The 12,618-nt window shown below is 46.2% G+C and overlaps 1 protein-coding gene across 3 annotated transcripts; it reads left to right on the top strand.

Annotated features, from left to right (window-relative positions):
- Positions 1 to 1,303: 1,303 nt before the first annotated feature.
- Positions 1,304 to 11,964, top strand: LOC308135436 (serine/threonine-protein kinase tousled-like 1-B). 3 transcript variants are annotated; one of them, XM_080503431.1, is made up of 22 exons: positions 1,304 to 1,674; positions 3,280 to 3,401; positions 3,893 to 3,961; positions 4,141 to 4,179; positions 4,313 to 4,388; positions 4,485 to 4,528; positions 4,623 to 4,706; positions 4,805 to 4,885; positions 4,992 to 5,084; positions 5,175 to 5,285; positions 6,095 to 6,231; positions 6,456 to 6,647; positions 6,739 to 6,805; positions 7,063 to 7,160; positions 7,579 to 7,660; positions 7,756 to 7,847; positions 7,973 to 8,062; positions 8,565 to 8,734; positions 8,814 to 8,949; positions 9,063 to 9,174; positions 9,299 to 9,406; positions 10,330 to 11,964. In XM_080503431.1, the coding sequence occupies exons 1-22, from the start codon at positions 1,548 to 1,550 to the stop codon at positions 10,477 to 10,479; spliced, it is 2,280 nt and encodes a 759-aa protein (XP_080359557.1). In that variant the 5' UTR covers positions 1,304 to 1,547; the 3' UTR covers positions 10,480 to 11,964. The 3 variants fall into 3 exon arrangements, with proteins under 3 accessions (XP_080359557.1, XP_080359556.1, XP_080359558.1); XM_080503430.1 differs by having other exon boundaries at positions 4,617 to 4,706; XM_080503432.1 differs by lacking the exon at positions 4,141 to 4,179 and having other exon boundaries at positions 4,617 to 4,706.
- The last annotated feature ends 654 nt before the right edge of the window (positions 11,965 to 12,618 follow it).

Genomic DNA, 12,618 nt, shown 5'->3' with positions numbered 1-12,618 from the left:
GTGTGGGATTGTAGTAGTGGAAATGTAGTAGACTGCTTATACAACCCTCCTCTTTGCCTGTCAAGTCTATTGCTGTTACCATGGAAACCATGTGACAAAAAAAGAGAAAAAAAATCAGGTTACCATGGGCAGGTGCATATGAGGTGCAATGTGATCGTTTGTGCCTCCGTCTGTTGTCTGATGCAATGTAGCTGCAAGGGCAGTTGAAGTTTGACAGACAAAACACCTTTCAATGTGTGTTTACTATTGCTTTGCATTCTAATCACCTTACAGTAGAGGGAACTTTTCCCCCACAATATTAGAAGATAATGTATTTGGTCCATGTAGGAGTGTGGCACCTCTTCCATTGAGTTTAAGTGGTCAGGATAGAGAAAGTTAAATGCATTCTGAAGCAAAATTAGAAAGATCTAGGCCAGACAGTTGACTGTTAAGCGTGTGTTGGCTTGTTCTTCTGTACTGATGGGGACACATACATCTGATTGCACAATAACCTGTGGGGAACAGAATGGAGGTCTTAATTTTAAGAAATCAATACATCGTGGTGAAGACATGTTTTGTGGTTAGGTTAAATTCAGGGTAAGGGTTAGTGTAAGTCTGCTGGAATTGAACTGCTGAATGTCAAGGCATTGTCCCCTTAAGGCATTTTGTGGGTGTACATTTGTGCGCGCGTCTGTGTGTGTTGCCCTACAAGACAGCAGAGGCATTTTGATGCACTGCACCAAATTTGGAACAAAAGACCTTATAGCCCAGACCACATCACTATCCTCCCACCTGCACCCCTCCCCCTCCCTCCAAGACTGAAAAACAGCCGATCAAGACCACCTCTATACACAACTGATACGGTCTACCAAACTTACGACAAGACGCCGCGCGCACTGCCCTAAACGCACTGACGGCTGCGCGTGCACGTGTGCACGCCGTGCACTTATACACGCATTTGTTTAAATGCAGGCGCATGTAAGATGCACACGTGTTTTGAGTTTTTCCATTTCTTTCTCCTTGAGCAGACACAAGAACTTTCGGCCATTTTTTGGAGGCGTTTGTTGTTTTCACCCGGATGAGCCGCTGTTCTGAGGTCGACTGCGCGCGGTGCCTCCCCGTGAACCCGGAGCTAGTGTGCAGGAGAGTGAAATGATCGCAGATCAGTGTCTGTGTCAGTGTCATGCCATCCTCCTCCTCCTCCTCCTCCCTCCTCTTCCTCCCTCCAGCCTCGCGATAGCCTCGCCTACCAGAATCAAAGCTCCGCTCGCGAACTGGATGCTGCTGACAACAAGCGCGCGGTGCGGTCATCATGCAAAGGTTACATCGTATCCGTTTCAGCCGCGAGTCTCCACTGAAGCCGCTCCTCCGCGAGACCCGCGCGGCTCGCGACGTGCCCGGCGTGTAGCGACGCAAACGGACAACAACAACAGCAACAACCAAAAACAACAACAACACGGACTGTTTTGGTCGACTCCGTTTGGCAGGTGTCAAACGATGAAGGCAGGCTCGGGATTTCCGCGGTGGGCGGTGTGCGCGCTGGCTCCTCTCGGCGGTAAAGTGGCTTCATGAGTGTCCAAAGTAACAGTGGAAGTGGTGGTGGAAGTTTGGAGGCGACGCCATCTTGGTCGCAGCTCTCCTCGTCCCCAACGATTTCTCAACAACACATAACGGCGACCGCAAAGAGCAAGGAAGGTACATATCAGCCCCGCCGCCGAGTGCGCGACCCCCGACGCCGCCTCCGCCGCCGCGGCTCGTCTCGGTTCCTCCGCGGATTGCCCGGGCCGTGTCGAGCGAACGCTTGTTGAAGTAAAAAATGGATGTCAAGTTCAGTGATGCCGTGAATCGAAGCCAAACGTCAGCTGTCAGTTCAGTTGATGGCCAGTCTAAGTAGCAGCGGAGCTATCATGTTTTGCACAAAGGCAGCGCGAGCGTCTTGTTTTTCTTTCGTCTCGCTGGCACTTTCACACGGGAGATTTGTTGCTGCTCGCCGCGATAACATTTTGTTTTTGTGTCAGTTTGTGACATTTCGTGTCAACGGCAGCCCGTGGATGGGGGTATTTAAAACACCCGTGCATGCATCCGTGAATGCATTGTAATTCACAGGCCGTTGGCTTTATTCCGATACTTTATTTTCTTTTTCTTTTTTCTTTGCATGCGTCTTCCAGGATTTTACTCCTCTTGTATTCTGCATGTCATGTGACGAAACAGTGATGATAAGTGGCAGCAGTTGATATAATCCCACCCAAGTGCGTTAGTTGTACTACACACAACATTATATTGAAATATCCACGCAGCTATGGTGTTTACTTGGTTGCTCCAGCTTAAAACTGCGATGTGATTACTGCACAGATGGCATCTTTTAGGAATTAATTTCCTTCTTGTGATTCACAGCAGCGATATGGTAATAGACAAGAATAACACAGTAATGTGAGGTCCCTGCTGTAATGATAAATTAACCCAAATCACTTTGGCCGCTGTCCTGAGATAACCTCTCACAAGGCCTGGTGCTGTGCTCACTCTTCCTCTGCTCCAGGGTTTTTATAATGGCCATTATGCCTTTTAAGGCTAAGCCCCCTTGCCAGAAGCTATGTAAAGATGACAGTCAGGAAATGTCCAATAAGGAAACAAACACTCGCAGCAGGGAGCGGAGGACCTTGTGTTGATCTCTCTCTGGAAGCTGTTTGCCAAGGTCTCGTTGGTCGGTATGTTTGTGTAATTCTGTGCGAGTGTCGTTTTATGCACATTATGGATCTGAGTCACAAGTGAGAGGTTCGCCACTCAGATATGTGAAAAATATGGTTATGTATGAATGTAATTTACATGTAAAACCGGGCTATACACATCCTGTATGAGGGGTATTGACATTGAATTGCGTTGAAATCAGACACACTGCATCTATTTTTTTGTTTCATGATAATGGTGAAAGATTTCCCCGAGGTCAAAGTTGTTTTTGTTCTCCGTCTGTGAGGCCACTGTTTAATGACTGGACAACTTGAGATTTCCACATTAACAGGCCTAAGACATTTTTTTTCTCAGTTTGGAGTGCAGCATCATTAATCTCTCTATGAAGTTTCCCTTTGAAGCTCACTTTCCAGTTAAATCTATATTTCTATTTTTACTCTTTAATCTTCTCCCTGACACGTCCTCTGTTCCCTTTTTCTTACACTCATTAAGATGTTTTCCAGTCATTCTTCCTACAGGAAGTCATTTTGCTCGAACTCCCTGTACGTGTCTGCCAGACGTAGCGGCGATACTCTAAAGCTGGCTAATTCACTATGCTGAAATCCGTCACACCAGGCCCCATGGAGGAGCTGCACAGCCTCGACCCCAGGAGGCAGGAGCTGCTGGAGGCCAGGTTCACCGGAGCTGTCAGCGGCAACACGGGAGGCAGCACTGGGAGCACCAGTGGAGGTGCTAAGGTAACACAGCCCACACAAACTACAGCCTCCATTTTGCGAGACGTCAAACACAGAGACGGTTGATCCAGGAGTTAAAAGGCCTCGTGAACTCTTTTTTTCCCCCCCATTAATTACACTTCAGGTTGTTTTAAATTTCAATAATTAGAAAGCGACATTTAGCTTCGTGTGACTGATTCACAAAACAGGTTTGTAGGTACAGGAGTGACTGAGCAGGATCGTTTTGAGGCCGGGAATATGTACAAATAGAATAAAAAATAGACTGAAAGGGTAATTTAGTGTTTTCCTGAAAAGGATCTAGAGCCCTTGGGAATGTTTGGGTCGTGGAAAAGGGCCAAGTGACACACCTTTAAACTGAAAGTCAGGATTCCTATCAAACGTGGCAGACAAGAGGCCTGCCGATTTACGCTGTGTCATGTCACCGCACTCGAATAGCGCCACACACCCGTGCTGGCCTTATTCCTGATTTCATTTGTCCTCTCTACGTTGTTTAGGGTCTGGCCAATGAGTCCTCCAACCACAGCTACGGAAGCCTGGGCTCATCAAGTGACAAAGAGTCAGAGGTAAAACCTCCATGTTATTTTCATTTGTTTTCGGAAAGCGGGTCAAAAGCAGCTATTGTTACACAGATAGGCAACGCTTCTCTACACATAGAAGCATGTCATATTGTGTGCACTGTTCCTTGCACGGCCCACTCTTCTTGTTGCCTCTACCTCCACCTCTCCCTCTCTTCTCTTCCTAGAACTCTGATTTGAAAAGAGGGAGCTCCCCTGCCTACTCAGTATGTACTCTCTCTCCCTGCTGCTCTTTCCTGCTGAACACCACAACTGAAACCTGCTTTGTTAGGTAAAACACAAGGGAGTTATGCTTCTCTCTTTTTTCCCCCCTCTCTCTCATTTCATATCGATTGTCAGACCCCAGAGAAGAAGCACTCTGAGTCGTCCAGAGGGAGGAAGAGGAAAGCTGATACCTATTCAGAGAGTAGTCAAGGTAACGTAGGCATCTATGTTAAAAAGTTTGATTCGGGAAAACATAAATTACTGATAATAGCTATTAAAACATATTGTCCTTTTTTTTTTTTTATAGGAAAAACTTCTACACGTGGACCGAAGATCAGCGACTACTTTGATGTGAGCATTACAGGAACCACAGCTGCTCCAGTGTTTTATGATACCCGCCACATTGAAATATGTACTGACGATTGTTATGCGCTCCAAGTTCCAGGGTGGAAATGGTTCCAGTCCAGTCCGAGGCCTCCCGACAGCTCGTCGCTCTCCGCAGAACTCTCACTCCGCCCCCGGCTCAATCGTAAGACACAGACTTGGCTAAACGTTTCTCTGGGATTTTTGAGAGTTTATTGGCATCGAGTAAACGTTTGTCCCCCGCGCCTTTATTTGTGTTCATAGATCCGGCAGAACAGCTCCTCTCCCACCAGCCTGTGTTTCGGGGATCACAACCCCAAAGCCTCCTCCAGCAAATGTGTCCAGGTAGCATTTCACACTGAAGAAGACCCTTTGCTCGACATTCAAATTCTATCCTTGTACTTCAACGTGTGCGTCTCTTAAGTAACACGTGCCTCTCTGGATTTCCTAGACGGAACTGACCGGCCTGAAGCTCGCTGCCCTGGAGAGCAATAAGAGTCTGGACCTGGAAAAGAAAGAAGGACGCATAGATGACCTGCTCAGGGTGAGTCAAGAAGGTGCTTTAAAGGACACATTGCAATTGTAGCACAGGGCACCTTACAAGTTCGATTCTGTGTATTGTCGTGTTTATCAGGCTAACTGTGACCTGCGGAGACAAATCGACGAGCAGCAGAAGCTCCTGGAGAAATACAAGGAGAGACTCAACAAGTGCATCACCATGAGCAAGAAACTGCTCATAGAGAAGGTGTGGTTTCATATGTGCCGCATGTGGTAAATTTCGGGGATAGACAGAAATGCATATTTATCATTAGTCGGCATCATGTCTGCGGTAAACAGCAGTCAGAGCTTCCTCGAATTAAACAAGAGTGTGAACAAAGGGGCTATTAAGTAAATAAATGTATAGCATTGTGTCACATTTAGAATAAATTCACTGATTTACATCGCCGTCACACAACCTAAACTAATTGGAAAGTAAGCCGAGAATTTTTTCATTTGTCAGTCTCACTTCAAACACTGTTGTTGTTTTCATGTGGCTGTCTGTGTGACTTCACAGTAGATATCAAACCTCCTGTTTCTTTTCGAAGTCACCAGAAATTCCGAGCCGCTTCAAGTGATTGTTGAGCTTCTATTGAGCAAAGGGAAGAAGGGACAGAGCAGTTAATGAAGTTTTCAAGAACGTATGTCTGGTCTGAGTTAAACTCGACGGGCATTTCTTTGCAATAATACGAACCAATATCTTCTCGTGTTTTAGCTTTGCTCTCATGCACTGCGGCCCATAGAAAAAAACTCACTTTTGGTTGGTATGATTTTGAATCTATTCACCAGCTGCCCGTTTTCTTTTGGTCTCCACTGATATGGGTTATGTACTGCATCACAGTATTCATGGTGGACGCTCCCGGACCTTTCTTCTTGTTTAATTATGCACGTATAAAGCAGACGATGTTTTTCCATTTTTCTGCACTCAATCGGGTCATAGATTTGGGCTTGTTAGTGGATTTTTCTTTTTTCTTTCAACAACGCTCACGCCTTTGTCCTACTTGGTTGTGCCCACAGAGCACACAGGAGAAGCAGTCCTGTCGTGAAAAGAGCATGCAGGATCGCCTTCGTCTCGGCCACTTCACCACCGTCCGACATGGAGCGTCATACACGGAGCAGTGGACTGACGGATACGCATTCCAAAACCTGATCAAGTGAGATATTCCCAACACATTCATAGATCAAACTAAACTAACGCCGTCCTCTGCCATGTACTGCCGACGCCGTGTCGAAATGCGTTAAGGCGTCAGACAGACAACGGCGCAAAGGGAAATGTCTTTGGACACTGGAAAATGAGCGATAGGGTGCTTATTGTCTGCTTTTTATTATTTGCCGTATCATCCGTTCGATCTCCTTGTTCGTGCCTCGCGCTCTGCAGGCAACAGGAAGGCATCAACCAGCAGAGGGAGGACATAGAGCGACAGAGGAAGCTGCTGGCGAAGAGGAAGCCTCCGAATCCCGCCTCTCCCTCTCTCTCCGTGGCCTCCACGTCCGAACCCAAGCAGCGCAAAACCAAGGTGGTCAACGGAAATGACTCCGACCCCTTCCTCAAGCCGTCTTTGCCCCAGCTGTGAGTGAAGTGACAGGGATACACGTCGTCAGTGGGAAGAGAGCTCTTAAATTTTGTTTGAAAGGAAGCTCACTCGCCCGTGTTTTGTCAGGCTGACCCTCGCTGAGTATCACGAGCAGGAGGAAATCTTCAAGCTTCGCCTCGGCCACCTGAAAAAGGTGAGTGGGGGAAACAAAGCAGTGACTTCCGATGCGAGATCACAAGCTTTACTTCAGTGGGATGTCAGAACTCACAAGCGAAGTGGGTTTCCCCCCCCCCCCCACTCCAACCTGGCAACCCAGTCATTTCTATTCACGTGAAAATTGTCAAACGCCAGTGCATCACAAACTCCGAACTGCTTCAAATATCGGCCGACCCATCGGTTTCTATGTGAAAATGGTATCATGGACTCTCCTTGTTGTGGCGTTTTATCCAGGAGGAGGCTGAGATCCAAGCCGAGCTGGAGCGGTTGGAGCGGGTGAGGAACCTCCACATCAGAGAGCTGAAGAGGATAAACAATGAGGACAGCTCAGCGTGAGTGCACTTCACTTAACCTTCTCAGACAAATCAATTGCACTGTCATAATTTTGAGGTCAAATCTTTCTGGGTGTTTTCTCGAGGACAGCCCTCTTCTCTAACAAGGCCTTGTGGGCCACACTCAAGTTCACGTCTTCGTGATTATCAGCGTTGGCGTGAATTGGCGTTCAGGAATCTGGTCATTTGGGTTGTAAAACAGGCCGGCATGACTCAAATGCCAACTTGAAATTCCTCCACACCACGCCCTGGAAGGAGATAATCCAACAGCAGTTATAGCAGCAAAGTGGGCATGACATAAACAATATTCATAAAAACAGACAGAGAGTGCAGCTCAAGGCCTTTTAAGAAATGAACCAAACACCGGTTCTTAATTGAAAACTGAGCGTCTCTGATTTTCGATGTGTGATACTGACAGATTTAAAGACCATCCGACTCTGAATGAGCGGTACCTCCTGCTGCACCTGTTGGGCAGGGGCGGCTTCAGTGAAGTTTACAAGGTAACGTCTGGATGTCTGCTTCTATTTTCTATTGTCTTTCTTGTTCTTTGGGCAAAGGTAACAAACTGTATGTACGCTTTTCTATTCAACTGCAGGCTTTTGACCTTTTTGAGCAGCGTTACGCAGCTGTTAAAATCCACCAGCTCAACAAGAACTGGAGAGAGGAGAAAAAAGAGAACTACCACAAGTAGGTCTCATCTCACACACACACACACACACACACACACACACATTCAAAAATATACCTTTAGATGCACATAAACGAGATGTTTTCCCGGCTTCCACTCTGCCATGACACGACTTCCCTTTCAGGCATGCATGCAGGGAGTACCGGATACACAAGCAGCTGGATCATCCCAGAATAGTCAAACTGTATGACTATTTTTCTCTGGATACTGACACGTGAGTGGCCTCTGACCTCTGCCAGCTGATGGCTTGCTGGGTTCACATATCCTGATTTATTTTTCTCTCACTGCGCCGCTTGTCTTAAACGTTGCATAGAAGCTGCAGCCACTCCGACCTGACAGTGAGTTCAAGGGAATGGCGGCAATTATGACACACCCAAGTCGCACAATAGTGCATATTTGTTCAAGTAAACTCATCTAACTGTTGGTGAAGTGTAAACACCTTGGACTCTCCTCATGTTACACTATTTAGCAAAGCTTTTCCTTAAATGCTTTCCTGAGGTTCACTCGGTAGGAGAAGGTCCTGACCCTGACTTTACATGTAGGGGAGGGGGAAGAAAATGTCCCGCTTTAGGCGTTTGGTCTCTCCAGCGCTGAAGAAAACTGCATTATATTGAAGCAGAAGCAGATTCAACATGTGTTGCACAGGTTGCAGATACAGTTTAAATTCATCTGCTGAATTGGCTTTGCTGTATGTAACCGTTTGTGTCTCTTGCCAGGTTTTGCACAGTGCTGGAGTTTTGTGAAGGAAATGATCTGGACTTCTACCTGAAGCAAAATAAGTTGATGTCGGAGAAAGAGGCCCGCTCTATTGTCATGCAGATTGTCAGCGCCTTGCGCTACCTCAACGAAATCAAACCTCCCATCATCCATTACGACCTCAAACCGGGTGGGAATCTTGATTCACCTTCCCCAGAGTTAAAAACCGTTGTCACGCGTCTAAACATTTGTGTCACTGGCTCTCACAGGTAACATCCTATTGGTGGACGGTACTGCCTGTGGAGAAATCAAAATCACAGACTTTGGCCTGTCCAAGATAATGGACGACGATAACTACGGTGTGGACGGGATGGACCTCACATCACAGGGAGCAGGCACCTACTGGTGAGATTTACAGATGATCCAAACATTGTTCCCCGTGAAACGAGCACAGAAACGTCAGAGTCGTTTTTAACAAAGGTGTGTGTGTGTGTGTGTGTGTGTGTGTGTGTGTCCAGGTATCTCCCTCCGGAGTGTTTTGTGGTGGGAAAGGAGCCACCAAAGATCTCCAACAAGGTGGATGTCTGGTCTGTGGGAGTGATCTTTTTCCAGTGCCTCTATGGACGCAAGGTACAAAATGCAAAAGGAGACACACGAGATGGATACAAATGTTTTCCCTCTCATTTATGACTGCAGCAATTAAGACAACAGACATAAAGTGATTTTGTGTTTTGTTTGGGTTTTTTTTTTGCAGCCGTTTGGTCACAATCAGTCGCAGCAGGACATCCTCCAGGAAAACACCATCCTCAAAGCCACAGAGGTCCAGTTCCCAGCAAAGCCACAGGCCAGCACAGAGGCCAAGGTAACGCGTTCTCTCAGGCAGGATGTGTGTGCGTTTCCAACTTCTCCAATCAATCAAGTAGAATTTTGACAGTAAAACTGATGCTACGGTGTCGGTTACACAGAGATACTAGTCTGAATTTAAAACACACTATATAAAACAGACAGCGGAACCAGCAATTTGTGCTGCCGCTGCGGGAAAACAGAAGTAGGTGATTCAAAAAAAAGTAACGGTGGGGTAAAATGGATATAACCTTCTATATAAATATCCTCATGCAGTAAACGCTCTCGAAATTTAACATCAATATTTATTGATTCCTCAAGTCTGTTTTGGGCACAGGTAACTCGATACCTGAATGCATTTTGGCTTTTCAACACTCGTGCCACATCCCGTAACTTAAGCAATCACATTAAGCTGTTCTGCCCGATTCATCCTGATACAAGCAATAATAAGTTTTAAAGCCAAACGGGAGCTTTTAGTATTTATATGTAATCAAAACGTGGTCAAATTCAAGCAAAAAGTGGGGTTAAACATTACATTTCATGTTATTCCACAATTATTCACCTCAAGCCGTGATATCCTATCCTTTCTCACATGTGATCTTCCCTAAAATAATGCATGTAATTTCTGCAGACTGTTTATCAATGGAAGGAGTGAAATAATTGTCTCGGTCACTCATTTATTGCATTTTTGGTGAGTTGGAGTTGACGGAACTCCACACTGACTCAACCAGCCAGGTCAGCTGTAAGGCAGGCTTTGGTCCATGTATCCAAGTGTAACAGACACAGAAGAGCCGCTCCCAGTGGCGGCCATGCACTTTTCGAACGCCGCCGGCCTGCGATGAGTCCTGCAGGAGGACACGGGAGACTGCTGAGCTGGTGAAAATGCAGCGTAGTCCATGACCTGAACCGACTTCAATTCTGTCTCTCTCTGCCGCTCTGCAGGCGTTTATCCGGCGCTGTCTGGCCTACCGGAAGGAGGACAGGTTCGACGTTCACCAGCTGTGCTCGGACACCTACCTCCTCCCTCACATGAGACGTTCAAACTCCGCCGGCTCCCTGCAGCCTTCCGCCTCGTCCCTGCCCGCCTATTGACTGACGGGACCGACGCAACCCCGTCGCAGGAATTACTCAAATCAGAGGAATATAGATGTGGATTTTTCTTCTTCTTTTTTTTTTTTTTCCTTTTTCTTCCTTTGACCTGAGTTGCTCCCAAAATGGTTGGATCAGTTAGCAGCAGAGCAGAGTTAAAAAAAAAAAAAAAAAAAAAGGAAAAGCAGGAAAATGATGTGGAAGGAGAAGCCTGAAGAGAAATGGGTGCGGAGAAAAGAAAATGATGTAAGAGGCTGGATGTGCTTTTTGGACTTAATTAACTTCTTAGGAGACATTACAGCAGTCTAGAACCTCCTAGTTGCTCTGTCCAAGCCCGCCCCTTGTAGCTCCACATTCATCCACATCCACATGAACACGTCGGGCGCCTCACGGGCCGATGAGAGATCGTCTAAACAAAAAGCCTTCATGGAGAGAAGCCGGCGGCGAGCGGTAGAGACGCAGAGGACGGACGCGTGTCTCTGCATCACATAGTGACTACCTGAAGTCCGAAGGCAAGGAAGTGATGGGTACAACTCATAAGAGGTCACTGTTGTAGCCTCTCGTTTAACTTAAAAGTGATCTGGTAACCTTGAATAGACTTGGTTTGAAAAAAGGAAAAAAAAAAAGAAAAAAAACCCCCAGATAGAAATTTCTGGGGTTGATTTGCACTTCTGATCCAGATGACATCCACACGGTCCCAGAGTTTTAGCATGAAGTACCAGTGTGGGCTCCTTCTTCTCCTCACTTTTTTTTTTTTTTTTGGTTAGATTACAAAGCAATTCAGGTCTCCAGAAGGTGGATCTGCCCGTCTGTCTTAATCCATCGTTGGTGAGGTTCAGGATGTTGCAGTGCCACGCTGCCATTGATGTTTCCATTATCCCGCCGGAGGAGAAGAGGACTTTTAACTATTAGAAGCGCCATCAGCTGTTACTGTAGTGCATACGCCTTCTTTGGGGTGCAGGATTCATTGTACATTCATATGTGCAGGAGACATTACATTAGCAAATATATAATGACAAGGCTTTTCCTTGCTCCTCTGTGTCTCTGATTCATTTATTTGTGTCTCCCCCTGAAAGCTGATCTCAGTTTGCTGCTATAAATGTTGCTTTTAGTTTGTGAATGATTCTCACCTCGCCTGCGTGTGTGCTTCAACTCTCAGAGCATCTTTTTTTTTTTTGTTTGTTTGGGGGGGGGGGGGGACGACGACGCGTGCTGTGCTGTCCAAGGCAATGCAACACATTCTTCTTTCACCACCTTCTTTTGTCTGTGTTGGGTTTGTTTTTTTTTTCTTTTTTTAATAAGCTTTATTTGTTTATGTTTGTGGAAAAGTCTTAACAAATATGATGCGGGGCAAAGTCCCAGCGCTGTTTAGTGAGGATCGGTCTCCCTGCCAGTAGAAGTGGGTTTATGCAGCGTGATTTTACTGCACCTAGAAGTCAAATGCTAAATCCTAATGTTGTCATCCTGTAAATAAACCACTTACCTGTATGCTGTTGTGACATTTTAAGCCCTTTTAGGAGCTCGATTGTGGGCCAGGACTGCAAGTAAACATTCCTCCACCGAGCCGTCTCATTTTAAAAGAAACAAAACTCGCGGGAAGGCATCGCAACCTCAGCTGCTTAAAAACATAAGCCATGTTTGATTTTGTTGTGGCGCAATAACGAAATGCTTTGAGCCAGGATGCAGTTGCAGTATATCGAGGAAGGGACGAAATTGCTGTCGCGACTATATTTTGATATCTTTTTGCTCAGCACTTAAGTGAATCACAATAAGCAGGAAAATGGTATGAAAAGTAAGCGGAGGCGTCGGCGAGGGCGCCTTGAGCTCGGTAAAGATTGCTTTACAGGGATTAATTTGTGCAGTGTGACCCATACGTCCCACTGAGGGTTATGCAACGTTTACAGGAGTGTGAAACAGACGAGTGTGGTGACGAACACACGGGACGCTTTAATGAGTCGAACACGCTGCAGTCGTGACTTATTTTCCCCAACTGCAGTTTACGTTATATTTTACTCGTTTAATGTTTAACCAGGACAGGATCACTTTCCTGCCGGCTGTGGTGTGAGTGAAAGCCAAAATGTTTCAACAGTAGCAATTTTTTTTTTTTAGTGCAGTCAGAATTTGACTGAAATTGCAGCCGTT

The sequence above is a fragment of the Blennius ocellaris genome (assembly GCF_963422515.1).
Source record: "Blennius ocellaris genome assembly, chromosome: 10".
NCBI lineage: Eukaryota > Metazoa > Chordata > Actinopteri > Blenniiformes > Blenniidae > Blennius > Blennius ocellaris.
Note: the sequence above shows the minus strand (reverse complement) of the source record. Positions and strands in the feature narration are given on the sequence as shown.